This window comes from Lacerta agilis, chromosome 3 (genome assembly GCF_009819535.1).
Source record: "Lacerta agilis isolate rLacAgi1 chromosome 3, rLacAgi1.pri, whole genome shotgun sequence".
In the NCBI taxonomy this organism is placed as follows: domain Eukaryota; kingdom Metazoa; phylum Chordata; class Lepidosauria; order Squamata; family Lacertidae; genus Lacerta; species Lacerta agilis.
Window position 1 is genome coordinate 114474520 of NC_046314.1, and position 25877 is coordinate 114500396.

Below are 25877 nucleotides of genomic sequence, written 5' to 3' on the forward strand. Positions count from 1 at the left end.
CCTTTATTTAATTTCAAATCCCCTTAATTCGCAAGTCAGAGGTCTGCAACCACTCTGTTACAGTAAGCATAATTCTTTTTAAACTCCTTCTTCATAAACACGGTGGGCAGCAGTAATGATGAAGAATATTGGTGAATCTAACTGTCAACTACTGTATGGTTCTTAGCACGAGAGTAACAAAAGCAGTAAAGTTCTTGTAAGATTCAAGAACATGTGGATTGCCTTGCGGCATCAGGGCTATTAGTCCAGCAGATCATCTCCCCAAAAAGCCAGCCAGACACTGCAAGCTAGCTCTTGTGCACAGCATCCCGACTGTACCTCTCCAAACATACCATCCCATGGCCTCATTGCTGCAGGAGGAAAATGCAGGGGTCTAAACCCCATGTTTTCCTTTGGATGTGTAGCAGCTCCAGCTGAAGTACCAGGGGACAATGCTGGGCAGAATTCAGAAACAGAGAATAGTCACCTGAAACACCCAGACTCAGTTCGTTCCTGTGCAAAGCTCTTCTACGGATCTCTCTCTCTCTCTCTCTCTCTCTCTCTCTCTCTCTCTCTCTCTCTTGTAATGTTTTGGCAGAAACAACCAGGTGTGAAATCAAAAACTTTAACAAAAGCAGTTGTGTTCCAGCAGAGAATTTAAAAGGGATTAACAACTGCTGAACACATGCAAATCCACAACTGTAAAAAGTAATTTTCAGGCAGGGCCGTCTCAGGCACATCTGCCGCCAGGGCACAGCGTTCCTTCGGGCGCCCCCATGCGTCCGGGGCGTTCGGGGGAGAGCGCGGGCGGCGCAAGCACCCGGCCGCCCGTGGGGGCAGGGGGAGGCCGCCAGCGGGGCTGCACGGCTCCCCCTGCTTGCTGCGCTCGAAGACGGGGCTGGCCGGCTGGCTCGCAGCCCGCCCAGGAGCAGCATGGGCAGAAGCGGCTGTGCTGCTGGCACGCGAGCGCCCAGCCACCCGTGGGGACGGATTGGGGAGGGGGCGCCCGGTATCCCGGCGGGCTCGCGGGGGCGCCCCTGGGGGGGCCGGCGCCCTGGTGCGCCGCGCCACCAGCCCCAATGGACGAGACGGGGCTGTTTTCAGGTTTAACTTGGGTGTCCAAGTTTCATTTATTTTTTAAAGGGGGGGGGGGAACGCATGCGCCTGGATTCTGTGGGACATGGGGCGCTGCACCAGGAGAGGTGCCTGACCTACCACACAATTCTCATTTGAAGGGCTGCAGCACATGCCTTTCATGCAAAAGGCCGCAGGTTCAATCCCTGGCATCTCCAGGTAAATGCTGAGAGTGACTTCTGTCTAAAATCCTGGAAGGCCATTGCCAGTCAAAGTAGACAATACTGAGCAAGATGGACCAGTGCCAAAATTGTTATAAGGCAGCCTTTCTACGTTGCTCCTATTTTATTAGCAGAGCAACATTGCTGGCGTTCAGTGGCCATGGCTTAAGCTTTTAAGGGTGTCCGGTTTCAGTGTGCATTCTTTCGGCCTGATTTTATTTGATTGATTTAAAGTTTGTCAATAGTCCTGGAAAATTTAATTAAATCAAACGGCGGCCTGCTTTAATTAAGGGGATGTAAATTAATCCATATGGGAGATAACAGGCAGATGCTGCCGAAGGGATGGAGGCCGAGCAAGATCACCTCTGGGTCTGTCCCAGCCCACGATCCACAGGCAGAGAAGAGGAGAAGCAGCAAGTGTTGCAGGAGAGGTACGCCTTGTTGACACAACCCGGGCAGATATGGGTCAAAAAACAGCTTTGGAAGTGAGCATTACTAGCTAGGACTGCTCTACACATTACTGGTGCTTAAGGAAGAGAATTCGAATGGCACCCAACATACACTAATTGACATGGGTCGCAATCCATCCGGATGTCCCCCATCTTAAGGGTGGGGGTCACTTTGCAGCTTGTGGCCAGTGGTGGGAACAGAGTCAGTCTGGTACACTTTGTGGGTGGGGGGCAGGAGAGGAAGACTTCTCAGAGATGACACGTAACAATTTGGTAGATTGACGCTGCATGTAAACTGCTATTGCGGGAAAAGCTTTAGTTTGCTGCTTTGGGAAAACTCAATGCTGGGCTTCGTGGACCTTGGGCCTTGACCAGCAAAGGACTCGCATAACCAGAGGGGTCCTATGCAAGATGGATCAGCAGCAAGCTACATCGCTTTCTCCAAGGTGCAGACATTTAAACCTCCTTCCTCATCCACTTGCAAAAACAAAACAAAACCCAGCCCAGCAAAATTATGACTTCACCAATTGAGCTTTTCTTCTGCTCTCTGGCAAACAGGGGCGCCGAGTGCTTGAAAAGCAGCATTCACAGAGCCTCACTGGCTCAGAATCGCCATGCAACTTTTGTGGGATGGCGGAGTGCTGAAAAATTAACTGCCTGGCCCCTTCCTTTGCCTGGTTTATGGCTGTCTTGGCAGATGCACCCCAGGCTGCTGCCACCGCCGCAAACTCCATGTCCTGCCAACTGTACATTACTAGCCTTGGAAGGGCTCCAGACCCGGGGAAGCCGCTCTAAAAGCATTCGCTTGATACTTTCAAACAGCAGCCCAGCATGCAAAGCTCTGGCGGCGGAGGCCTCCGCTGATGTATAGGCACGCGGGGTGGATTCAGAAGGCCTCCTGTGTTCTCCCTTGGGCTCCTCCCTCTAATTCCGAGGGAGAGAAACAAATGAGATGCTCCCGGTTGGGGAGGAAGAGGAAGAGCTGCCCTCTCACCTCTTCATGAGGGGCAAGCTTTGAAATCCGTCAGCAGGAGGAACTGCCTCTGGGGAGCACTTGGCGAGGGGAGACTTAACTGTGGATTGTTTCCATTCATTGCTAACTTCCACCTGCTGCTCTGCAACTCTGCTGTTTGCAGAGAGCTCCAATTAGTGCTCTCGATGCCGGAGAAACATCCATTAAAAATTTCTGCTTACGGAATTTGAAGGGGATTTTTTTTTTTTTTTGGTCTGCCGCCTCTTTATTTGAAAATCCCTCTCTCTCTGCTGCATTAGAAATTCCACAGCAACCAGTCTCTCTTTTCCTACTTAGCTATTCCCTGAACTTATTTGCAGCCAGGAATCTCGTTAGCCCTGGCTTCTGGTTTTGAATGCCAGAGGGCCTACAATTCAGACCGTATATAGAGTACCGCCAATAAGTAAGCACAGCACAGCACAGATCAATCACACCGGCTAAAATTGTGTAAAATTATTTTTCTTTTTCAGATTATACTCAACCCTGGGAAGGGATCGGTACAGCTAAGCCACAGAGCCTTGGCAGAGCTAAATCTTTCTTTGAAACAGAGGGTAGCAGAAGTGTGGAGGGGAAAGGAAATCATGGCTATGCGTCTGAACACTTGTCAGAGGAAAGTAATATTTACTCCTGGGCAAACACCTTTGTAGACCTTCCCTTCAAACTTTTTGCAAGCGAGTGGGTCAGCTCTACATTGCCATAACAATGTGAGATACTGGGACAGTTTGAACCAGGATCTCTGCCCTGGTGAATTCCTGCTGTAGACCTTCATAAGGAAGCAGCCCAGGAAAGGAGAGGAAACAGAGCATAGTAATAATTAACAGGTAAAGTAGCTGCACATGTTTATAGCTCTTTCTACTCGAGGAAGGAAGCATTTACAAGCTCTAATGAAGTCAGATTCATCATCTCTTCTGCATCAGTTGGCCTGTGTCCTAGAGCTCTGAAAGGCATTTCCTTTGCACCACTCTTCACTCCTGGTGGATTCCTGAAGCATCCCGACTCCAACCACAAGCAGAGTGAGGAGATGTAGCCCCTAAGTTTCACTGCAGAGTGACTGGTGGCATCTGACTCTTCTGCAGCTGAGCAAACAACATTGCAGCTCATTAGGCTTCTGCTGCCCCCACATGCAACTCTGCCAGGCAACTCACTGCACCACATCCTATCTTTGCAATGAAAACTGTTCTACTGCTTTGTCTAAGGCTCTGAATTCTGCCTGGGTCTGTGTATTTTATGCCTCTGAATATTCGTGACCAACTGGAAAAACAACAAACAACAACAACAACAACATGCAGAATTATTCCAAGACCTTAAGTTTCAATTTTCAAACAACACTGCAAGATTCTATTCCTCACTGAATGTGGACTATGGCTTAGAAAGGAGTAGGGCATCAGGTAAACGTGCAGGTATCAGGAAGGCTAGGCGAGGCTTCCCAGCGGTTTGGGGGTGGGGGTGGGGAGAAGAATTTCCATCAACTTGTGTGAGTCCCTCTCGTATGGCATGCCGTTTTATGCTTCTTAACTCTCAACAATCGCCACCGCATTACCTTACATCCAAATAACCATGTCCTTCTGCCCCCTCTCGAACAAACAGCTCTAGGCCTTAATATTGCAGAAGGCAGCAGGCGAGTACTGAGTTTTGATTCTCCCGTGTCCCCACCAGGACCAGAGCTCAGTAGGAACTTCCTTGCTGAATCAGTCCAGGGGTTTTCCTAGTCCAGCATTCTGTTTTCAACAGCTGCCAGTCAAACACCTCTGGAAATCACAAGGAGGGGAGCAGGGCTTGAAGGCGATGCTCTTTCTCTTTTTCTTGCCTCCAGGACCTGAACATGGAGCTCAGTCCCCACCTTCTCTCCTTGCCCTTTCTCCCAACAGTCTCTCCGCCCCAGCCAAAACTCTACAAGACCCGCCTTTCCCCAGTCTTCTAGTAAAGACTCCTGCGGCTTTTGCAGAAAGCACAGCTGGGGGGGGGGGGGGGGAGAGAACATAAACAGACCTATTAGTGGTACTTTTCTCAAGTATATAACCTGCTTAACCTCTGAGGGCTGCAGCGTGAACCATATCCACACATCACATTTCCCTAGGTACCCAGAGGTGGAAGATCACCAATGAGCAAAAACAGAAATCTAATGCACAAATTGGTGCTAATAGTTGCTGGAAAATGCATGCCAGCAATGGACAGGGCTGGAGCCCAAAAGGTGAGTGGGGCCACAGACACCTTCTTGATGTCTCACACTCAGATGCATGCATCCCGTTCAACCATTCCCACTCCCCCCGCAACTGATCATTCATTCATCTCCCACTCTTAAGAGAGAAGATCTTCCCGTATAGCCAGTAAGCTTCCAAATAATAAGAAGCTGGTGCCAATAGGAGACCCACTGCTACAAACCTAGCTGCTCTGTTACAGGCAGAGCTGGAGAGGAGAGGCCACAGGGTAGATTTAAAGATGTTGTGGGCCACATTCGGCCTCCCAATCCCTGCCTAAGATAATACTCTGCTATCGTGTCATGCCCAACAGCCCAGAGTTAAATGGAGCGAAACTGAAAAGGTGCAATTTCCTTCCTCCCACCCCCACAAACAACATGGTCAGCAGAAAAGAGACCGGCTGGTAATGGAGAGCAAAGCTCAAGGAACCACTCAGTGTTGAAGCTCTTGCTCTCGTTAATGTTCAGCCATGCTGTGCCCTGCCAAGAAAACTAATGACTGCTGAAGAGGCAATAAGCGGGAGACTCTCAAGCACTTACCTGATAAGAAACTCCCTTCTGGTTTCATCTGTAATGTGCATGAAATGTGACACCCCTCAATACCAAACGGAAGTTTCCAAACTACATGCCCTGTCTACCGTATTTTTCGCACCATAAAACACACCTGACCTTAAGGCGCACCTAGTTTTTAGAGGAGGAAAACGGGGGGGGGGGAATATTGTACTAAAAATGTTGTACTAACTATGCTATTTAATAAACTACCAGTATACCAGAATAATATTTCAACAATGTAAAGTAAACAGCACTCAACTGTGGCATTAAGAACCACCATCTCTGTCATTAACAAATGAGGAGAGTCTTTATCCCCTAATAAGGGGGGCAGACAATGGAAATATATGAGCTTCCCACACTGAGTCCCTTAGATCTAAGGACTGTATGGTTTGGACCGACACAATTATTTTAATAAAGCCAAAATAAGTGGGACTTTCTTCTTTTTTGTTCATTGCAGAGAGCTCTGGGGGCTTTCGTATGAGGGAGGAATGAGGGAGAAATCTGATTCAATCCCCATTTAAAGTCAAACTTACCTACCGGTAATTCACACCTTCGTACACAACACAAGTCCCAAACCACAACCACCTTTCAAATTTCACACTTCTGCAAAGGAAGGCACTACTGTCCCGGCAAGACCAGTGGCGGAGGGAGGGACTTGCGTGGGGCACCTGTGGGTGCCCCCAAATGTTCATCTTGCTGCTGCCGCCTCCTCCACCCGAGTAGTAAAAAATGCTACCGTACTTTCACGGAGGGAAGACTGGGGGTGTGGGGTCAGGGAGGGAGATGCTGCCTTCACTGAGGGAAGAATTGGGGTGTGGGGTCAGGGAGGGAGATGCTGCCTTCGCAGCTCTCCCTACGATTGCGCAGTGTTTTACCGGCTCTCCCTCTGATCGCCGTGCAGGGAGCAGAGAAGGAGGGGTGGACTCCTCCTTCCCTGCTCCCCGTACAGCAATTGGAGGGAGAGCCTGATGCTGTGCGCGACTCTCACACTCAAAGCGTTTTACCAGCTCTCCCTCCGATCACCGTCCCTGTACAGCGATCTGAGGGAGAGCCTTCGCTCCAAAAGACGCAGACATTTTCCCTTACTTTTTAGGAGGGGGAAAGTGCGTCTACTGGAGCGAAAAATATGGTAAATTCTGTCTGACCTCTGGGTTCCACAGTATCACTCCTGAGGCAACAGAAAGCAACAGAAGGGACCATGGCTGTTTCTCCTCCATACACAGCCCAAATGATGTGTTTTTCCAGAAAGACTGGCACTTCTGACACCCACAAAAAGGCACAGGGAAAATTTCTTTCTAGGAACTGTTTAGCATGTGTGGGAGTATTTTTCAGTTGTCAAAGCCAAAGTCAAAATTTGAGTAGAGGGAACTGGATCAAATGTAGTTCTTTGTCCGAAACTTTGGGGTAGTTCCTGTCTAAAAAGCTGTGGAAAATAATGCAATGATAAAAGAGATTGTTTCAGCTATAACTAGAATGCCCCGTTAAGCAACCACTATTAGTGTTCTGAGGAAGCACACCTGAAAGCTACAAGGGCAGAGACAACTTCACTTCGATATACTATAAGATTCCTTAGTGCAATATGAAATAAATTATTTCAAGCAACTGTAAACGTTCAGTAAATTTCTATTCGTCCAACACAGCCTTCCCCAGCCTGCTGCCCTTCCAGTATTTTGGACTACAACTCCCATCAATATGTCCATGCTCGCTGTGGCTGATGGGAGTTGTAGTCCCAAAATGGAAGGAGGGCACCAAGGGAAGGCAAACTGATGTGAAACTTGTAAGCTTTCATATCCTCATCGTTTTACCCAATGATATACGGCTGCCCACTAGAGCATCAGACCATTGGTCCATCTGGGTTATAACCACCTACAGTTCAGAGAACAGATCTCAAGTCTTATACAGATACCTTTACCAGTCGTGTTATCCAAGAGCGATGCAATTAGACATGTCAGAGACAAACTCAACATCTTCTGCACACCAACTACGTATGCTACACTTCAGCTAGGGCCTGTTTCAAAATTAGATTCAAAACATTTTGCATAAATACCAACATATAAAATTTGACACACACAGTTGTTTTTTTAAAAAAAATTAAGCCAACTCTCTACACTGGAAGAAAGTGAGGAATACAGATGACTAGAATCTCAAGACACTTTCGCAAGTACCAACAACACCTCTTTGTCCCCAACACATTTATATTTAACTTGGGACAGGAATAACATGGTTCCTAATGTGGAAACCATCCATTTTACTTTTGACAATAATCCCGATAAGTGCGAGTATCGAATTAAACAACAACAACAAGGCAGGCACGATCCCATTTCTACGAAGAGGCACGATCAGGAGGGCATCATCAGTTGCCAAGGCTTCCTGCAAGCGCGGTATTTTACCTCCAAGGAGCACAACAGACAGGAGTAAAGCCATGAAAACATGGAACATGCATATTATGGGACACAGCCAACCTCCTTTGCAAAAGCCTCAGGCCCTCTTCCCCCCCCCCCCCCGACCCCCTTGCATCTTGGGATGCTAAGCACAGCCTTCGCTCCCAGGCAAGCTGACAAGTTACACGCCCTGCGCTTTGTCTTTTGAAAAGAGCTGCTGGTGCCACAAGGCGAGCATTTCATTCGAGGAGAAATATGGAGCGCCTTCTTCCAAGCAAAGGAGGGACTGCTGCAGGGCAGGCCTTGAGCTGCTGGCAGAGCACCATTTCTCATGCTCCCAACCGTTTGCGATTCAGCCACAGGGGGAGGGCAGGGAACGAGAGAGGCACCGCTCTCTCCCAAGGGCCATTGAAAGAGCACAGAAACTCTTGGAACTTCTCTCTCTCTCTCTCTCTGGAAATATGCATTATTTCCACCTGGCTATTTCCACCCCCACTGACCCTGTTAAAGGGCTTCTCTCCTACTGCCTCTTGCCCCCACCCACCCAAAAACGGAAGCTGGGCAATGCAGAATGAGGCTGAGTGACACTGGGAAGACCTCAGTGGATGGATTCGCAGGGTGCTTTTCCATGCATCCTGGCTCTTTCTACAATTAATCTTATATATATATATATACCTGGATTCTGAAAGATTTAAAACCAGTTTTATTTCAAAATGTCAGTTACAATGTTATTAAAAAACAAAACAGTAACTCGGTTTAGAATGAAATCTGAATGTAACATAGCAAGATGTAAACACTGAAATGTCCTCTTGCTGCTATACCACACTGCAGATGTAGGAGAGCCTGTCTGGGGGCGGGGAGGTCTGTGTTTGAACCCCCAGCCTCTGCCTTGAAGTTCACGGGGTGACTTTGGGATAGTCGGCCTAACCTACCACAAAGAGTTGTTGTGAGAATTCTTGTAAGGAGAGAACTATGTATGCTGCCTTAAGGTCCCTGGAGGAAAGACGGGATATAAATGTAATTAATCGGTTGACCAATCTAGTGAATGAATGAAGAAATGAAATATCTTCAGAATGTAACAGCTCAAGATCCTCTTTCAAACACACTGAACTGAAAGCCCACTTTTAATGTGTGGTGTTGTTTGTATATTATGTTGGAAACTGCCCAGAGTGGCTGGGGCAACCCACTTAGAAGGATGGGGTACAAAAATTAAGTTCCAGTTACAGGTGGGTAGCTGTGTTGGTCTGCCATAGTCGAAACAAAATAGAAAATTCTTTCCAGTAGCACCTTAGAGACCAACTGTGTTTGTTCTTGGTATGAGCTTTCATGTGCATGCACACTTCTGAAGAAGTATCTGAAGAAGTGTGCATGCACACGAAAGCTCATACCAAGAACAAACTCGGTTGGTCTCTAAGGTGCTACTGGAAAAAGTTAAGTTGTTATTCTTGTTTTCTTCTATGGAAAAGGTGGGAGGGGGGAAATGCAGGAAGTATTTGAGTTCTAGGATAAGTGCTATAAATATAAAGGGTCATGTATTGTATTTATTGTTGCTGCAAATTATGAATATTTTATCCACCACACCAAGCAGTGAGAAAATGTACTTTCCATACTGAAAACCAGTGTTGGGTAGTGGTTAGAGTGTTGAGTCATAAAGCTCACCGAGTGATATTGGGCCCTTCACTGTCTCTCAGTCAAACCTACTTCACAGGGCTATTGCAGGGTTTAAATGGGGACGGAGAGAACCATATGAGCTCCTTAGAGGACAAAACGTTCCTCATGTGAAAGACATGGGCAAGTGATTCCAGGAAGTGAAAGGGAAATTGCTCACAACCGAGCACTCCGAATTCTGCTGTGGATCATGGCCGTTGTCTTTAAGCGAGTGGTCTTACTTAAGTTTTCTTACAGCTAAATGGGATTCTATTAATTTCCCAGTTGCCACTCCAGTCTCTAAGTAGACAATGGTCAAACGCGAAAGGTCCGGGGACTGCATGGCCAGAAGATTTGGATGCTGCTCCCAGCCTAGGTAATATAAAGACTTCATTTAGTTGCAAACTAACCACTTTTGATTGTTATGGAAACCCATTAGTACAAGCTCTCATTACCAATATATATATTTTTAACACTCTTGTTCAGGAAATGCACGAATTACAAAATGAGTAACGTTATTTAAACCAAATTATTTAAACTGGTCTTTTTTCTGGGCAATTTAAATCAGTGGTTTAAATTGCCTTAATCTAAATCAATCCACCCTGTAGACAGCCTCTTTTTACTAACTAAGCCGTATTTGGATGAAGCTGAAATGAAATAAAGCAAGGAAGCGCCTGTTCGCAATAACACTTCAGTCGTGGTTTGATGGTGGAGATCTCCCTAACAATCTACAAGTAAATATTATTTAGTTGCAAACTCTATCAAGGAAAGCAAAGGTGGTTGTGAGACTTGACCTCTGCAGTCCTTGCAAAGACAGAAGGCCATTCCATCCAACACACCTTCACCTGCTTCCGTCAATAGACTCAAGGGGTGGCTGCCAGCAATGAGCAGGACTGTAGGATACACGCACTACACTTTAAACCTACACTTAAGCTGCCACTTAAACATGAAATGTGCGAAGCGACTGCGAATTTGCTGACCAAAATGTAGCACCCTCGCCTCTCTCAAGATATGCAAAGTGTGACAGGCCCCTTATGCTGCTCCCTGTCTCTGTGGACCCCCAAACACATCCACAAAATTTGCTCGGGGTGATTAGGAGAACTCTCGGAACGGGGCACAGGGGTAGGAGACGGCTCCACCGGACAAACAGAAATGCTTGTGCTGAAGGAACTCTCTCCTTTGCACGACACAATTAATTCCATCCTAAATGCCTGGTCTCTAGTTGAGGCCAGTCTGAAAACCCATGTTTGCAGAGATTGCAAGTGAGAGCAGGGGAGGCATTTGTAGGGGAGAACGAATGAGTCAAGAGGGTGTGTTGTGTGCATGTGTTGTGCTGACCTGTTTCTGTGCCACTGACCCTCCCTGGCAAATGCCTCCTTCAAAGAATCATAGAACTGGAGAGTTGGAAGGGACCCCAAGGGCCATCTAGTTCAACCCCCTGCAAGGCAGGAATCTCAACTAAAGCATCCCTGACAGACGGGCATCTAACCTCTGTTTAAAAACCTCCAAGGAAGGAGAAACCACCACTTCCCAAGGGAGTCCACTCCACTATCCAACAGCTCTTACTGTCAGAAAGTTCTTCCCGATGTTTAGTCGGAATCTCCTTTTTTGTAACTTGAAGCCATGGGTTCGAGTCCTGCCCCCCAGAGCAGGAGAATGCACGCTTGCTCCATCTTCCACGTGACAGCCCTTGAGATATTTGAAGATGGTTATCATATCTTTGTTGTGGGGAAGGTGTTTAGAAAGGGGACTCAGCAGTGGGGGAAGGATGTTTTTTTATCATATACTTTTATTACCCAGTTGCTGCACCGCTCTCTCCAGGAGGATCTAGGCCACACCTTGTGAAAGTCTTGCCTTAGAACAGTGGTTCTCAAAGTGGGTGGATTAACCCCAGGGGCACCAAGAGGCAAGGGGGCGGCAGGGGGGGGGGGTGCTGGAGGTGTAAATGACTATTAGACTTTGAAAAGCTGGGGTCATTGGATTAAGCCCATCCATTTTGTTGAAACAATTAAACTAGTTTAAACTGGATTTTGAACAAATGTGCAATTAATTGTTTTGAATTATATTGTGTTATTATCTTCCTCAACGGCTTTGCAAACCATTATTCTGAATAATGCTTTTTTATTGGCAATGGGACACTGTGGATGAGTTTACTGAACCAAGGGGTGTGTGGCTTGAAAAAGTTTAGGAACCATTCAAACACACCAGTGACAAACAAAAAAAGACCAAAGGGCCTTGCCGATTTACCTTGTTCAAGCCTCTTCATCTGCTGAATCTGGTCAACCGTTTTCTTCAGAATCTTGCATTTGTCAGGTTTGACGCTTAGGCTGTCGATCTCTCCGATATTGGCTGAGAGCAGCTCTGCCAGCTCTTCCAAGTATTTGTTCTCTTGCTCCCTGCGCCGTTTCTCATTGCTGTTGGAGAAAACCAACGCTCAGTTACTAAGTTCCTCAGTAATCAAAGCCTATGCATGCTTTAAAATAATCTAAAATTCACGCTAAGGACAGCCCGAAATAAGGATGCAAGTTTCTTGAATATTTGTGTTTTGTGAATATGATCCCGACTGCAATGTAATCCATTCAAAGAACAAGTCACGGGATGTCTTGGTGAGGGTCCAGGCATCAGTTCAAGATTATCTGATCCAACTCCATCCATATTATAACCATTTCAAACGCCGGTAAAAACAAAACCAGACCAGTGTCACTAACGTATGGCATCAGCTAATAATAAAATGCAGTGATAAAGGCCTTACAGCAACTTGCTAAGAATCTAAGGTAAAGGTAAAGGGACCCCTGACCATTAGGTCCAGTCGCAGATGACTCTGGGGTTGTGGCACCCATCTCGCTTTACAGGCCGAGGGAGCCGGCGTTTGTCTGCAGACAGTTCTTCCGGGTCATGTGGCCAGCATGACTAAGCCGCTTTTGGCGCAACAGAACACCGAAACCAGAGCAGCACACGGAAACGCCGTTTATGTTCCCGCTGGAGTGGTACCTATTTATCTACTTGCACTGGCATGCTTTCGAACTGCTAGGTTGGCAGGAGCTGGGACTGAGCAACGGGAGCTCACCCCGTCACGGGGATTCAAACCGCCAACCTTCTGATCGGCAAGCCCAAGAGGCTCAGTGGTTTGGACCACAGCACCAACCACGTAACCTGCTAAGTATCTACATGTCTCAGGTTTAGTCCCCGGCATCTTCAGGTCAGGTGGGAAGAGACTCTTCCACCTGAAATCCTCAAGAGCTGCTGCCAGCTGAGCTAGATGGACCAATGGTTTGACTGGGTATAAGGCAGATCCCTATGGTCAGTGTGTACAATGTAAGGCTAGTCAGCTGGCCCATTTCATACAACCTTAACCATGACTATGAAAAGGATTCAAAAAGAATGCAGGGGCATATAATGTGTTCTCAAAATACTGCTTTTCCTGCTCATTACTAGAAGTCAAGAGGATGCAGACTTTTTATTGTCAGTTTTATCAGCATATGAGATTTCTCTTAGCATATGAGATTTTTGATCCACAGGTGTGGATTTTCTTAGCAAGTACTGCACTAGGTATCATCACAGCCAGCATTTTTGTGCTTAAGAGCGCATTTAGTATTCCTATGCTAGCTCTTGAGTTGCAATGCACTTTGGCTGCTTTTGCACAGAAATATGCAAGGCTCTCTCTCTCTCTCTATCTCTCTCCCTCTTTCTCATTGGTTTAGGCTCATACTTCTCTTCTGCACACACACTCTGCCTCAGCAGGCTATACGGCTATGAACACAGAACAGCCACTCAACCGCTCAAGTTATAAGGAGGCCACTAAAGGCAAAAAGAAACTGGTAAATTGCCAACAGGAATAAATTGTGATGGCAGTGAGCCAAGAAAGCAAGTTAATAAGCTAAAAGGCAGAAGAGATTTTTTTTAAAAAAAAAAAAAAGAAAGAAAATAAAAGAAAGAAAGAAGGGCAATCAATCTGTTTGCAAAAGCTGCTAAAGCAATCGCTTTATAAGCAAATCTAAGAAGCTTCCAACACACCATGGAACCATGTAGATGAAGACTGAGTAGCCTTTACTTGGCTGCAATTACTTGTTTTTATACTTTGGAGCATCTAAGAGCAATTCTGCGGGCTTTTTTCTTTTTCTTTTTTAATGCAATGATAGCACGGTTTGTTGCTGAGTTGCATTTGGATGCCTTTCCCCAAGGTTGCAATTCTGTTGCTGAGGGGGTGGGGAGATCCTGCATTTTCACAGCACGGCAACTACAGGATCTTCGTTGCTGGGGGAAGCACAACCTCTCCCTCCCACCCAGCACTGCCTCCTGTTAGCAGGGCTTCATCAACACAGGGAACAAAGCCCCCACCCCTCCCGCAAAATGCAGCCCCGGCAGGTATCAGGTCACCCTCCCAGTTCCCACTCAGTCCTGCCACTTCAGTAACCATTTCCATCTTTTTCATGTTGCTCTTTGGAGATTATACTGAAGCGTTAGAAGCCATATATAGAAGCCTATCGACATTTTTTAGAAGCTTGAACAGGAACGAAGCTATCTTTTGCAGGAACCCCCTCCCCCCAAAATATTCTGTTAGATAAGGGCTACTGTGATTGTCTGTCATGGACTGGTTGAACGAAGAGGAATGGTGGGAGGAACCAGCTGGGGAAGCACCAAGGGATGAAGGTTCATAGTCCAGGGCGTGGCTTGTGGGACAACGATGAGTGGTCAGAGGGAGAAGAGCGAGGAGACTGGGGGTGGAGATGTCGGATGCTGAAGACGTAACAGAGCTTTGTGAGCAGGGCAAGTCTGTGGCAGAGAGAACAGCAGAAGCTGAAGCAGGAGAGGATGGAGGCAAAGAGGCAGAAATGAGTCAGGCTGGTGACGAGTCATAGGTGACTCCCCCTTCTGCTGTGATGAGCTCCCCTTCCCCTGGTCTCCCAGATGCAGAAGAGGCATGAAAAGGGTGGTGGAGAGATTGGTGGCACTTAGGCGCAGTCTCAGATTGCTTAGGAAAGACCCTGGAGAGCACGGGACCTAGACAGCTGTGGGGAGGTGGGGACTTTAGTCTCGACAAGTGATCCATGGGGCAAGACCTAGCAGGGATGAGTTGCTGTGCTCATTATGCCTGACACACTTGTGCAAATTGCATTTTTGCTAATAAAGAGTTAATACCAACTTGCACAGTATGATTTACTGCTGACACACTTCTGTCATGTTAAGGAGGGGGTACTGAAACATCTGGAAGATCTGCTGGAGGATGGGTTTGCTCTGATTATTGAAATATTAAGTAAATAGTAGCACGAGCATTTTTGTTGAGGTCAAATTAAGAGGGGGAATCAGTAAAGTAACTTGTGCATGAATTTATTTAAAGATGAAAGAATGTAACTTAATGCCCCTGTTGCTATGGCAACATGTAAGCTGTAGGAAAGAGAAGAATAAGGGCAATTTCCCCTAGAGAAAAGCATCATAAGGATATGATTTCAACGAGAAAGTCTTCCTACCACACCAAAGTACAATCCCCAGCAACAGTTAAAACTCTCTAGACGTTAATGCAAAAGAAAACGGCAAATTAGCAGACCCAAAGCTAGAACGAGGGCTGACAGCCAATGAAAAAATATCTCAAGTCGATTAATCATACAAGCTAATTGATGAAGTGCTTAATCAATCAGTTAAACTGACATGGGCGTGCAAGTGAATAAAATAATAGTTAAATGAAAAATAAAGTAGTCTATTTTAGTTGATGCAAGCAAATGAAACAGCTGGAACCATCTTAAAAGAGAAGGAGAGACTGAGAGAAAGAGAAAGACATTTTCTAACGAAGGATGAACAGCGTTCTCCCATTCCATTATGCTAATGTTAGGGATGCATACTTGGACTAGGTGAGGGAGCTAAAAAACTGAACTCCTCTGCTGGAAAAGGGAGGATCTGAATTTTTAGATTTCGCTCTATTTTATGCCCCTGCAGCAGGCCCTCCCTGACAGCTCTCCCAGAGAATATGTTAATTTTAGTTTCTCTGCTTCTCATTCTTCTAGTTTTCCACATAATTTTCAATTTTCTTCAATTTTCAATTCCCCCCCCCCAAGATTTCACGAAAATTCAGCTGCATTTTAGAGCAAATTTATCTGAGATACACTTTTTCGTATGTAATGTTGCCTAATGTATACATTTCGGTGAAGTTGTTTTCCCTAAAAGAATGATTTTTATACCTTCTTTTTGCTGATATATGCATTTATAGGCACACTTTGCACTAGTATGTGCATTTCTATACAGAACCTCCTTGCAAAATTCAGAGAAGTATGAATTCAGAGACTTTTGAAGGATAGCAGTGCTTTGGTTTGAACATTGGTTCAGAAAGTACATGTGACGTAAGTTTGCTTTGCACATGATCAGTTTTTCACAAAGCAGCTATGTGCTACAATTAATAATAAATAAATTAATTAATAGTAAATTTTATTATCTATATCCTGCCCATATGGCTAGGTTTCCCCAGCCATGTAAAGAACTGTCCACAAAAAGATTCACAATATACTTTATTGTGTGATTTCATATTGGATCCCCACCCCAACCCATTTTCACATTATCTATGAACCAAAAAATCCAGATTCAATGGCAAAAATGGTTGAGGAGGATGCCATGTGGACTCTAGGGAAAGCATGCAGTTGCAAGTAGCACCAAATACACATTGAATTGCCATGTGGAGGGACCCTGCTGCCAAAATGAGGTGAAAATGTTCAAGACATTCCTCCTGGGAGGTGACAAGGCAGAGCGAATCATGCATGGTTCATGCCTGCCTGCCACCCACATTTTCAAAGAGTTCCAAGGCCCACGCCCATGTCTGGGAGCCCCAGAAAGTTGCTCAATGCTACAAGGGTCTCTGTCTAAATTTTGCTTGACCACTGGAGTGGGATCCCTCCCACCAGAGCAAGGCCACCCCATTTCTACCTTATAGTGCAGCTGTGGGGTGGCCAAGTTAGAAAAAGATGCGGCCTACATGAGCATGCAACGCCCTTACAAAGTTGAAGAAGGAAGGCATTAATCGTGACAGCCAGCTTCTGCGCTTAATGACAAACCAGGGGAATGGAAAGGACAGAAGTAAAGGAAGAAACAACTGGGTCTGTTTGCTCTGTGCATATCTTGTAAATCCAACCCCAGAGGCATCTGGATTCTGGACACATCAGTGCTAATCTGGAAAGGAAGCTATTAAGCTAAAGTTCAAGATTCAGCTGGGAAATTCAGAGAGGGAGAATTTTGGAAGCACCGCTGCTTTTGAGATACCACAGGTGGCTGGCACTAAGTTCTTGTATTTAACAAAAATTGCCAGTCAGTTCATGGGGAGGGGATGGTTAATTGAACAAATAATTACATTCTGATGTTTAATCTAATGGATTAACTAACTAAACGTGGCAGTCGTAGTTAAAACCTGGCCCTTGGGCGAGAACTGAGCAGCGAGAGGTTTCCTTTACCTGTTCATGGCGGAAGGAAGACTGCCATCTCTGGATGAAAAAGAGAACATTATACTACTTAGTCTGGCGGGTGGTCAATATTTCTCCTCCAAGTTTTAATTGCCAGTGGGACTTTAGGACCGGACACTGTTTCTCTCTCGTTTTGCAATCGAAACAACTGTAGCACGTGGACTGAACTAAAAGCCTGAATTAATCAGCAAGTTAAAACAGATTCAGCAACAAGCCAACTGTTGCTCCCAAGGAGTGAAGAGGAGCAGATGGGAAGTTGAGCTCCATCTTCCACAGTAGCTACTCTCAAACACCCGAGCCCTGGTGGGAAGTGTGAACTATTTCGAGTTGATGAAATCTGCTCCCATCTGCTTGTGCAGAATGAGAGTGTTAGAATGACAGAGGAAGCTCCCCACCCCTGGACGGAACAAATCTTCAAAGTCCTTACTCACCTCTGGGCTAGGGTGTTACACGGCGACCCCTTCCTCTTCTGGGAATCTGGGTTTGCCGGGTCTGCTGAACTGTTCCCGAGGCCACTCATGTTGAGTCAGTTCACACCTGAGGAGCAAACAAGGAACAAGGCTCAGGGACAAAGCAGAGTAAAATGGATGGGTAAAGTCAAGATATTGCGTGGTTCGCCCAGAGCAGATTCAGGCTCGGGTGATCCAACAGAGGAGATGTGAGGCAGGTGTTTTCTAGTAGCTTCCTCTCTCTTTCAACAGACACGTGACACCATGGCCCAACCTTCAACCAGCTTTCAAGCAAAAAGCTTGACACATACGGCAATATTATGCCTTCTCAGCTTTGCTAACCTTTAGCAGGACTTTCTGAGAAGTGGTGGTCCCAACCGTGTTGTGACACACAGATGCACTAAGGCTAGCCAGACAAGCAGCAGGTCCGTCTTCACTATGCTCTCCTCTTCCCATTTGCCACCATCTGCTTTGGAGTTTTAGAGAAGCCCCCTGAATAATTTTTCTTGGGGGGTTGCTTGGGGAAACAAGAGGGAGGAAGCCTTTTTCCTTCATTGCTGAATACCGCAACTCTGATAAAGGTAGTGCTTAGCGAAGGTGCTGCAGGATGGAATGCACCCGTTCAGGTTTTTCACCTGGGATGACGGTTTTCTGGACAATTTTGAATCCTATGCAAATTAGAAGATTTTCAGTTTGCACTGGAAACTTTTCTGATGTCCTAGAACAGGAGTGGGGAATCTCTGGTCTTCAGATGCTGTTGGACTCCCACCTCCCATCAGTCCCTGTCAGGATGGCTAGTGGTCAGTTGGTCCAAGAACATTTGGTGGGCCACAGGCTCCCCCTTCCTGCCCTATACAGCAACTTAATTTAACACGCTTATTTTAAACAAAACTGAAAACTTTGAAGCTGCCACGCTTGCCTAATATTGTGTATGCAGTTGGAATCTATTTAGTGCAGTGGTGGAATGTGTCTCCACGCCGCCTGGGGCAGGGCGAGGGGCGGAGAATAAACCAGCCCCACCCCACCCCTGCCGCTGGAATCGAAGGGCACACAGCTGCTGCATCCCCACACTGCCCTCCCTGAGCAGCCTTGCAAAGCTGGGATCTGGGGAGGGTGATGCTGGTGTGGGAAGAAAACAACAATCATGCACTGTGCCGCCTGCCCACACAGTGGGGAGCCTGGCCAGCCAACGCTGAACTTGGCAGGCACGAAGCAGGCACCCACATGCTGTTACCCACAACGTGGCAGGGCCCGGTGCTCCCCTCCCGGCATTGTTTGGGAGGAACCAACACCAGAAGAGGCGTGTCAGGCTGTGCTGCAGACACCTGCCTCAAAACTCTGCACACGGGACCATGGCCATGATTCACTGTCACCAATGAACTTATCAAACAGAACATTTTCCTTGGAGAAATAAGCACTGGAAAAATTCCCATCACACGTCACTGGGCAATACTCAATGCACTGCTTCCACTAGCACAGGGTTTCCCAAACTTGGGTCATCATCTGTTTTTAGACTACAATCTCCAACATCCCTAGCTAGCAGGACCAGTGGCGGGGATGATGGGAGTTGCAGTCCAAAAACAGCTGGAGAGACAAGTCTGGGAAACCCTGCGCTAGCACAATGACTTTGGGCAGCAAAACAGTTTTATAGCCGTGGTGCCTAGTTATGGAATGTCTTCCCCTTTTGCCAGGCAAAAACATTCTTTACTGCCCAGGTGTTTCTAATGTTACATGCTCTTTTAATGCTTTTATCTATTGTATTATTACTGTATTTGTATTGTGGCACAAAAGATTGTACACACTGCACTGAAATCCCAAATAGAATGAAAGGCAGTATGGTAACGGTTTGGGGCCACCAACTTGCCACTGTCTAAACGTATCTGGTTGGCTGCTATGGGAAATAGGATGCTGGGTTAGGTGGACCTTTGCTCTGATCCAGCAATGCTCCTCTGATTTTTGAAGGAGAGAGGAGCATCAAGAGCCATCAACCTCCCCACTCCGTTCCTCAGCAAACCAAACAAAAGCATTTAATCCAGATCTCTGCATGGTACCTGCAGGAAAGAGGTACAAGAACAAGCAAAGGAAGAAGTGCTATAGATCAAACGGTCTTAGATCACCAGTAAGTGGGCTAGGCCAAGAGAGATGGAAAAGGAACTCCTCAAATAGCAAGCTAGAACCTTAGCAAAGTACATTCACTAATAGCCCCTAAGGAAGTTTTTTTAGGCCAAAATTCCACCCTGTGTTCCACCCTAGGTCTCTAGTTACAGCCGTCGTTAAACGAAGATTTTAAAGGTCAGTTCCTTTAAGAAAGAAAAGTGCCATTTCCTCATAAACACTTTTCCATTGCTTTTAATTTTCAGAGGAAGATGAAGCAGACACCTTGCCAGGAAGACACTTGTGAGGCTGAGACTGCAGTCCTAAGGAGTACACCTCACGGAACACAATGGGGTTTACTTTTGGGTAAGCATGCACAAATCTCTAATCCTAGAAGTGTTTAACTTGGAAGTCAGTCCCAATGATTTCATTAGAAGGAGGTACCGGTAAATAGATCCTGCTTCTTACTAAAAGTTAACAGAGCCACTTGTCCTAAGAAGAATTTGTCAGTCTTAAAAGGACTGGCCCAAATGTTGTCATTTTCAATCACCTACAGTCGGTTTGAAATGATTCTTTGCATGTGGTCTGCTACCGTATGAATCACTTTTATCAAGAGTAAGGTGTTTGTTCAAAGCCAGAAATCTTTTTAGTAGTATTATCACCACCAATAGATAATCCCCACCTGTGCCAGCTTTGGAAACCTTGGTCACCTGTCCTGATTTAAAAGGGAGAGAATAACCATAAAAATGAGAAAACTGCTGTTCAAGAACCAGCAGCTGAGCTGATGACCACTGATATAATTTTATTTCTCTTCTGTGGCGTACTTGGAGCCTAAAATGATGCCAAAACAAATGTAATGGGGGGGGGGGACAGACTTGGCCCTTTCAAAGCCAAGGACTGCAAAACTCATCTGCTCTGGGTACAAGAGCTATGCATTCATTACAGGCTTGATTTTAGTTTGTTTTTCAACCATTTCCTCCAGGGCTCTCCAATTTGCTTAAACCACTCTTTATTTATAGCCAGCTTTGGCTCTGCTTCAAAAAAAATTAAATTCACACCAGAAATTATTATGCCAATATGAAAACTCTTGGCCTGCTCACACTAGCCAGGAAACCATTCACAAAAGACTTGAAATGCTGTTAATGAAAGCTAGGCGCTTTGTTCAAAGGGAATGTTTTCCAGGATCAGGGCCACAAACTACATATATACCCTCCCACCCCCTCAAATCCCCTTCAGGGAGAAGATAAGAAAGAAGATGGTGACCTTGGCAAAATCATCTGTATGTCCAATAAAGCAAAAGACAGAACTGCAGGCTTAGCTGAAATATTTGGCTCCATCAAGACTCGAGATGTAATATGTTCAGGGCTTCTTTTTAATTGTAAATCCAGTTTATTTTGCAACGGACCTTGCCAAGGCTGACAAGCCAAAAACAATTTAAACTATCCTAAAAATAGCTTTGATGGTGTAGTTGGAAAAATGATTCGACCCCTAGAGCTCCAAATTTGTCTCCCAGCGCTAAAGGTGATACTTGCTCCATGCGGCGGTGGGGAGAGAGCAGTAATCTGCAGTTGTGCACACAGACAATCCCTGTACTCACCGCCTTTGCTCCACATCCTCTGCCCTCTTCTCAGTTACCAGAAGATGGATTCCTAAGAAGTGGGATTGTGCACATTCTATTCCGCTTGCTCATAAGAAATTGCAGTTAGTGGGAGTCCCAAACCATGCATGCTTTGGGGGGGGGCATGAACGGCCACTGATGAAGCAAGAGGGGTTGCAGTGTTGAAACTAAATAAAGAAATCCTGAAACGTTTTGAGATACTGCCTGGAGCAGCTATGTACTTTCGGCAAACCAAGAGCCGGAAAAATCGAGTAACAGAATTCAGAAATGGCAGAGGAGTGGACAGATTGAACACACTGATGTAGGAGGCCTGGGATGATGATGATGATGATGATGATGATGATGATGATGATGATGATTGTTGTTGTTTGTTTGTACCCCGCCCATCTGGCTGGGTATTCCCCAGCCACTCTGGGTGGCTCCCAACAGAATATTAAAAACACGATCTGCTTCCAAGCTGGAAGAGACAACCAAGACCTATCTGAGGGGTCAGTCTGTCAGCAAGCGAAGGGGAGCAAATTATTTTATGGGGCATGCTCTGCTCACCCCTGCATTCCGCAACCCTGCTCAGGACACCCAGGATAGAGGGAAACAGACCAGAATGACCTAGTTAAGAAAGCTTTCTTTCCAGCTCTTGCTCCGATTTGTTTCCCTCTATACACAGAGTCTCTCAGGAGCTGAGTAAGAAGGGAATGATTGAGACACATCAGTGAGAAGAGGAATCCTCTTCTGGATAAGCTGCTCCAGCCCATTCTGCTGAAACCACCTCCATTCTGGCTCAGGTAGAAGCAGTCGCTGAAGTTTGCAAGGTGTTACTTTTGAAAAGGATGGTCTACCCACCTGATTTACCTGAAGTTACTGTGGACTGATTTCCATTCTGAAGGAAATCAGCCCTGAGTGCTCACTGGAAGGACAGGTCCTGAAGCTGAGGCTCCAATACTTTGGCCACCTCATGAGAAGAGAAGACTCCCTGGAAAAGACCCTGATGTTGGGAAAGATGGAGGGCACAAGGAGAAGGGGACGACTGAGGATGAGATGGTTGGACAGTGTTCTCAAAGCTACTAACATGAGTCTGACCGAACTGCTTGAGGCAGTGGAAGACAGGATAGCCTGGCGTGCTCTGGTCCATGGGGTCACGAAGAGTCGGACATGACTAAACGACTAAACGACTAAACAACAGCAGCAGCAACAACAACAACAACAACAACTGTGGACACAAGAACCGACCCCTATAACCCTTTGCCAACTCCTGGGATCCTTGAAACTGAAGCTTACCTTCAAACCTATAGCCTGAGGGATACATCCTGGGTTAGTTCCAGAAGCAAACCCACAGGTAATTAGAAGCCAGATTAGGAAGCTGCTGCTAAAGCAAGCATTAGATGCTAGAACAAATATTTCCTGGGCAGCTTTTATTTATTGTTCTGGTTTCTGTCCATCAGATGCCTCCCCTCTAAGAAAACATAAACCGTCCTCAATTAGAGATGATTAAGAGTCATCCAAAAGGACTCATTTATATCTATATCTATGCTCTTTCAAAAACCCTATTGGTCGCTTAGCTCCATAATTGGAACTTCAAGTGTCTCTTCTTCTACTTTTGCAATTCCAAAATACTGAAACCACCTGTTGGCGCAGCAAGGAAACGCATGAATCATTAAGTAAACCACTCCACTGAGCCAGAAAGGGCTGGGCCCCGACTTGATTTTGTAAGTGGAATTTTCTGTTTCTGACCTCCCATTAAGAGGAAACGGTCAACAGTCCACGTCAAGCCAGCCACATCAATAAAGGCCAAGGAAAACAAGCACACTCCGCTGCCTGGGGGCGTCGTCAGGAAAGGGCAAGATTTCAGAGACCCATCTGTTACTGGACGGGCTACCATGCCAAATTCTGCTTGTGTTTTCTTCTCACCTGTTTCACGCAACCCATTCCAGCAACTGTGCAATGCAGGCTTCCTTCCACGGAACTGGACGCTGAACCTTGACTGGCAGTTCCCAAGGCACTACCTTATTGTGGCCCAAATGCTAACAGCTGGCTCCGGATTAGAATCAAAAACAACTTCCCACAATCCTCTAAGCACAGTTGCTCTTATCTCCCCCCAGGCTAAGCTTGATGGAGAGGCTGACAGATGGAGCTACTGGCACTGCTGCCAGACAATATGTGGGGTGCACAGTCAGCAGAATCTCTTTTAAGGATCAGAAGAAGCACCGACCCTGAACCAAAGAATAAAGCTTCCATCAAGGGGCATTCGCATGGAAGCTTCCCACATTAACCAACTTCCAAATGTTTTCTTAAAGCCATACCTGTGCTTCAATGGCAGGTTGAGCCACGCCACACATGCAAACAGGCTCCAGGAAGCTCAGGCTGAATGTGCAAGTACCTAACTGCAAGTTCTCAGCTGACGGTCAGGAAGAAATTCTTGCAAAAGGAGACAGGACACCAAGTGAGAGACCCCAACTCTGGAGCACAAACAGCGACCCAGCGCAGATGAAGCATGCCTTGCACCGAAAAGCACATCGGTCAGATCCACACAATGCACCCAAAGCAGATGTGCCAACCAAAGGGCATTTCAGATGTTATGGATTAAGGGTATACATAACACAGACATTCTGAAGCTGGTCTCTATCACCAGACAGTGGTTGGTCCTACCATCCAACATGGTGGAGCAGCTTACCAGTACTTGGACCACAGATCTTGGAGCAGTGTTAAAAGGCAGCAAAATGCCTGTTTAGTTACTACTATGTTTAACTACCATTGGGAAGGGGGTGAAATTTAGATTTTCTACTTCAGCTACCAAAATGTCTCCAGCCACCAGCTCCCTTCTCCAGCAACTGAAGAGCCAGAATCTAACTTATGCAATTTGCAATGCTCTACAGAAGGGGTAGGAACCCTATTTTCAGTCTGGGGGCCACTAACAGTGGTGGCCAGGGGCAGAAGTGAAAGTGGACAGAGCAAAGAGTGTGAATTTTATCTTTGTACAGTAGGCTACTTTCTGCAAACACTCACACACTTCTCTCTATCCTCCATCCAGGAATCAAGAAGCACAAGGAGTTCAAGGATGCGTTCCAGTCAGGCAAAAATGCTCGAAGGTGCATTCAAGGAGGGTGTGTGGCCTGGGGAGAGTCTTGAGGGCCAAAGAGAGAGGCTTGGAGGGCCACATTTGGCTCTCCAGCCTAATGTTATCCGCCCTTGCTTTACAGTTTAAAAGGGTGAGGAACTTTTGGCTCACAGACCATTTTGGTCAAAGGACACCCACCTGTCCATCACCTGACATCACAGGATATCAGGCACCGAGATCTTTTCTTTCCCATCTGAGCACCAAATTCTAAGGTAAGAGATTTTCCCCAGTGCTAAAATTGGAGATAAGCTTCTTCCTCCTCCTTTGACAATAAAGTTTACACAGAAAGCTGCCTGTAGAAATGACGCCAAGTTACAACCCAAGACTGGAGCCTTCCTTTAAATAAATTATCTAAGCAGGAGGCAAGAAAGAAACTTCACCATTATATACTGATAGCAAACTAAGGTACATAAAGATAAAAACTGCCATTGGGCTTCACTCAAACACTAATAGTAGTTTTGCTGTTGGCCACTATGGAGGCAAATGGTTTGCCCTTGGCCAGATTTTTATGAAGCACAGGTGATGCCTGCATGTTGACAGCCACCAGCACAAGATAAAGGGGTCCCAAAGGCATGTATGGTCCTATGGCTGCTACATATGAACAGCAACCAGCTCTCACCACTTAACCAGCAATTGGATCTCCAGAAGCTCCCATGAACGCCTCTTAAACGCTCACATCCGAGTGGAGTCCCTGCGCCCTGCCCTCCACTGCTAAAGTGACCCCTACCATGAGCTGTGCTCTGCACATATATTCTTGAGATGCTGCGAGTACCTGGTTCCAAAACTGGCCTTAGATCAAGAAGACCACAACTGACGCTCAAGGGCAAACAACAGGTGCGGGAAGATGGAAGCCTGAACCAAGTAGTCCAATAAACTTCTCCAATATAAATAATAATAACAATTTATTATTTATACCCCACCCATCTGGCTGGGTTTCCCCAGCCACTCTGGGCAGCTTCCAACAAAATATTAAAATACAATAGTCTGTCAAACATTAAAAGCTTCCCTAAACAGGGCTGCCTTTAGATGTCTTCTAAAAGTCTGGTAGTTGTTTTTCTCTTTGACATCTGGTGGGAGGATGTTCCACAGGGTGGGTGCCACTACCGAGAAGGCCCTCTGCCTGGTTCCCTGTAAGTTGGCTTCTCGAAGTGAGCGAACTGCCAGGAGGCCCTTGGCACTGGAACTCAGCAAGTGCTGAGCCCCCTATGTGCGGAGGCTTCCCATTCTTAGGGTGTGAAATGGGAAATGCCTTAAAAGCGAATTATCCTACAAATTCATGTAAATAGGTATGCCTAGTTACTACATGAAGTCTCAGAGTTTAGAAGCAGAGTGTGCCCAATTAGCAGATGCTGGGAGGTGTACAAGGGATGAGTAGCTCCTTCAACATCTTACTTATGTGGCATCCAGCTAACTATTACTGAAAACAGAATGCTAGGATAGTTGTGTAACAGTTCAGCAGTCATTAAATTACAGAAGCAACATAAAGATTATAAATGGGACCAAATGCATAAAGGGCTCAGAGTTCTCTTAGCCACCCACAAATGTAGTCATGCATGGATTTGTGATATTCAGTTTCCCACACTTTGGGTCCCAAGGTGGCTGACAAAGGATGTTAAAAACAATAAAGAATAATATAAAGGCTGAGTACAACAA

At 46.2% G+C, this 25877-nt stretch overlaps 1 protein-coding gene across 5 annotated transcripts in view; it reads right to left on the bottom strand.

Annotated features, from left to right (window-relative positions):
- NCOA1 (nuclear receptor coactivator 1) overlaps window positions 1–25877 on the bottom strand; it is a 224407-nt gene that overhangs the window by 71052 nt on the left and 127478 nt on the right. For all 5 annotated transcript variants that reach the window (XM_033145189.1, XM_033145190.1, XM_033145193.1 and 2 more), the window contains 2 exons: window positions 17383–17488; window positions 11760–11926 (listed from right to left, as the gene is read on the bottom strand). In XM_033145189.1, the coding sequence (XP_033001080.1) occupies window positions 11760–11926; window positions 17383–17471 (256 nt within the window). In that variant the 5' untranslated portion in view covers window positions 17472–17488. The remainder of the gene's footprint in view (window positions 1–11759; window positions 11927–17382; window positions 17489–25877) is intronic.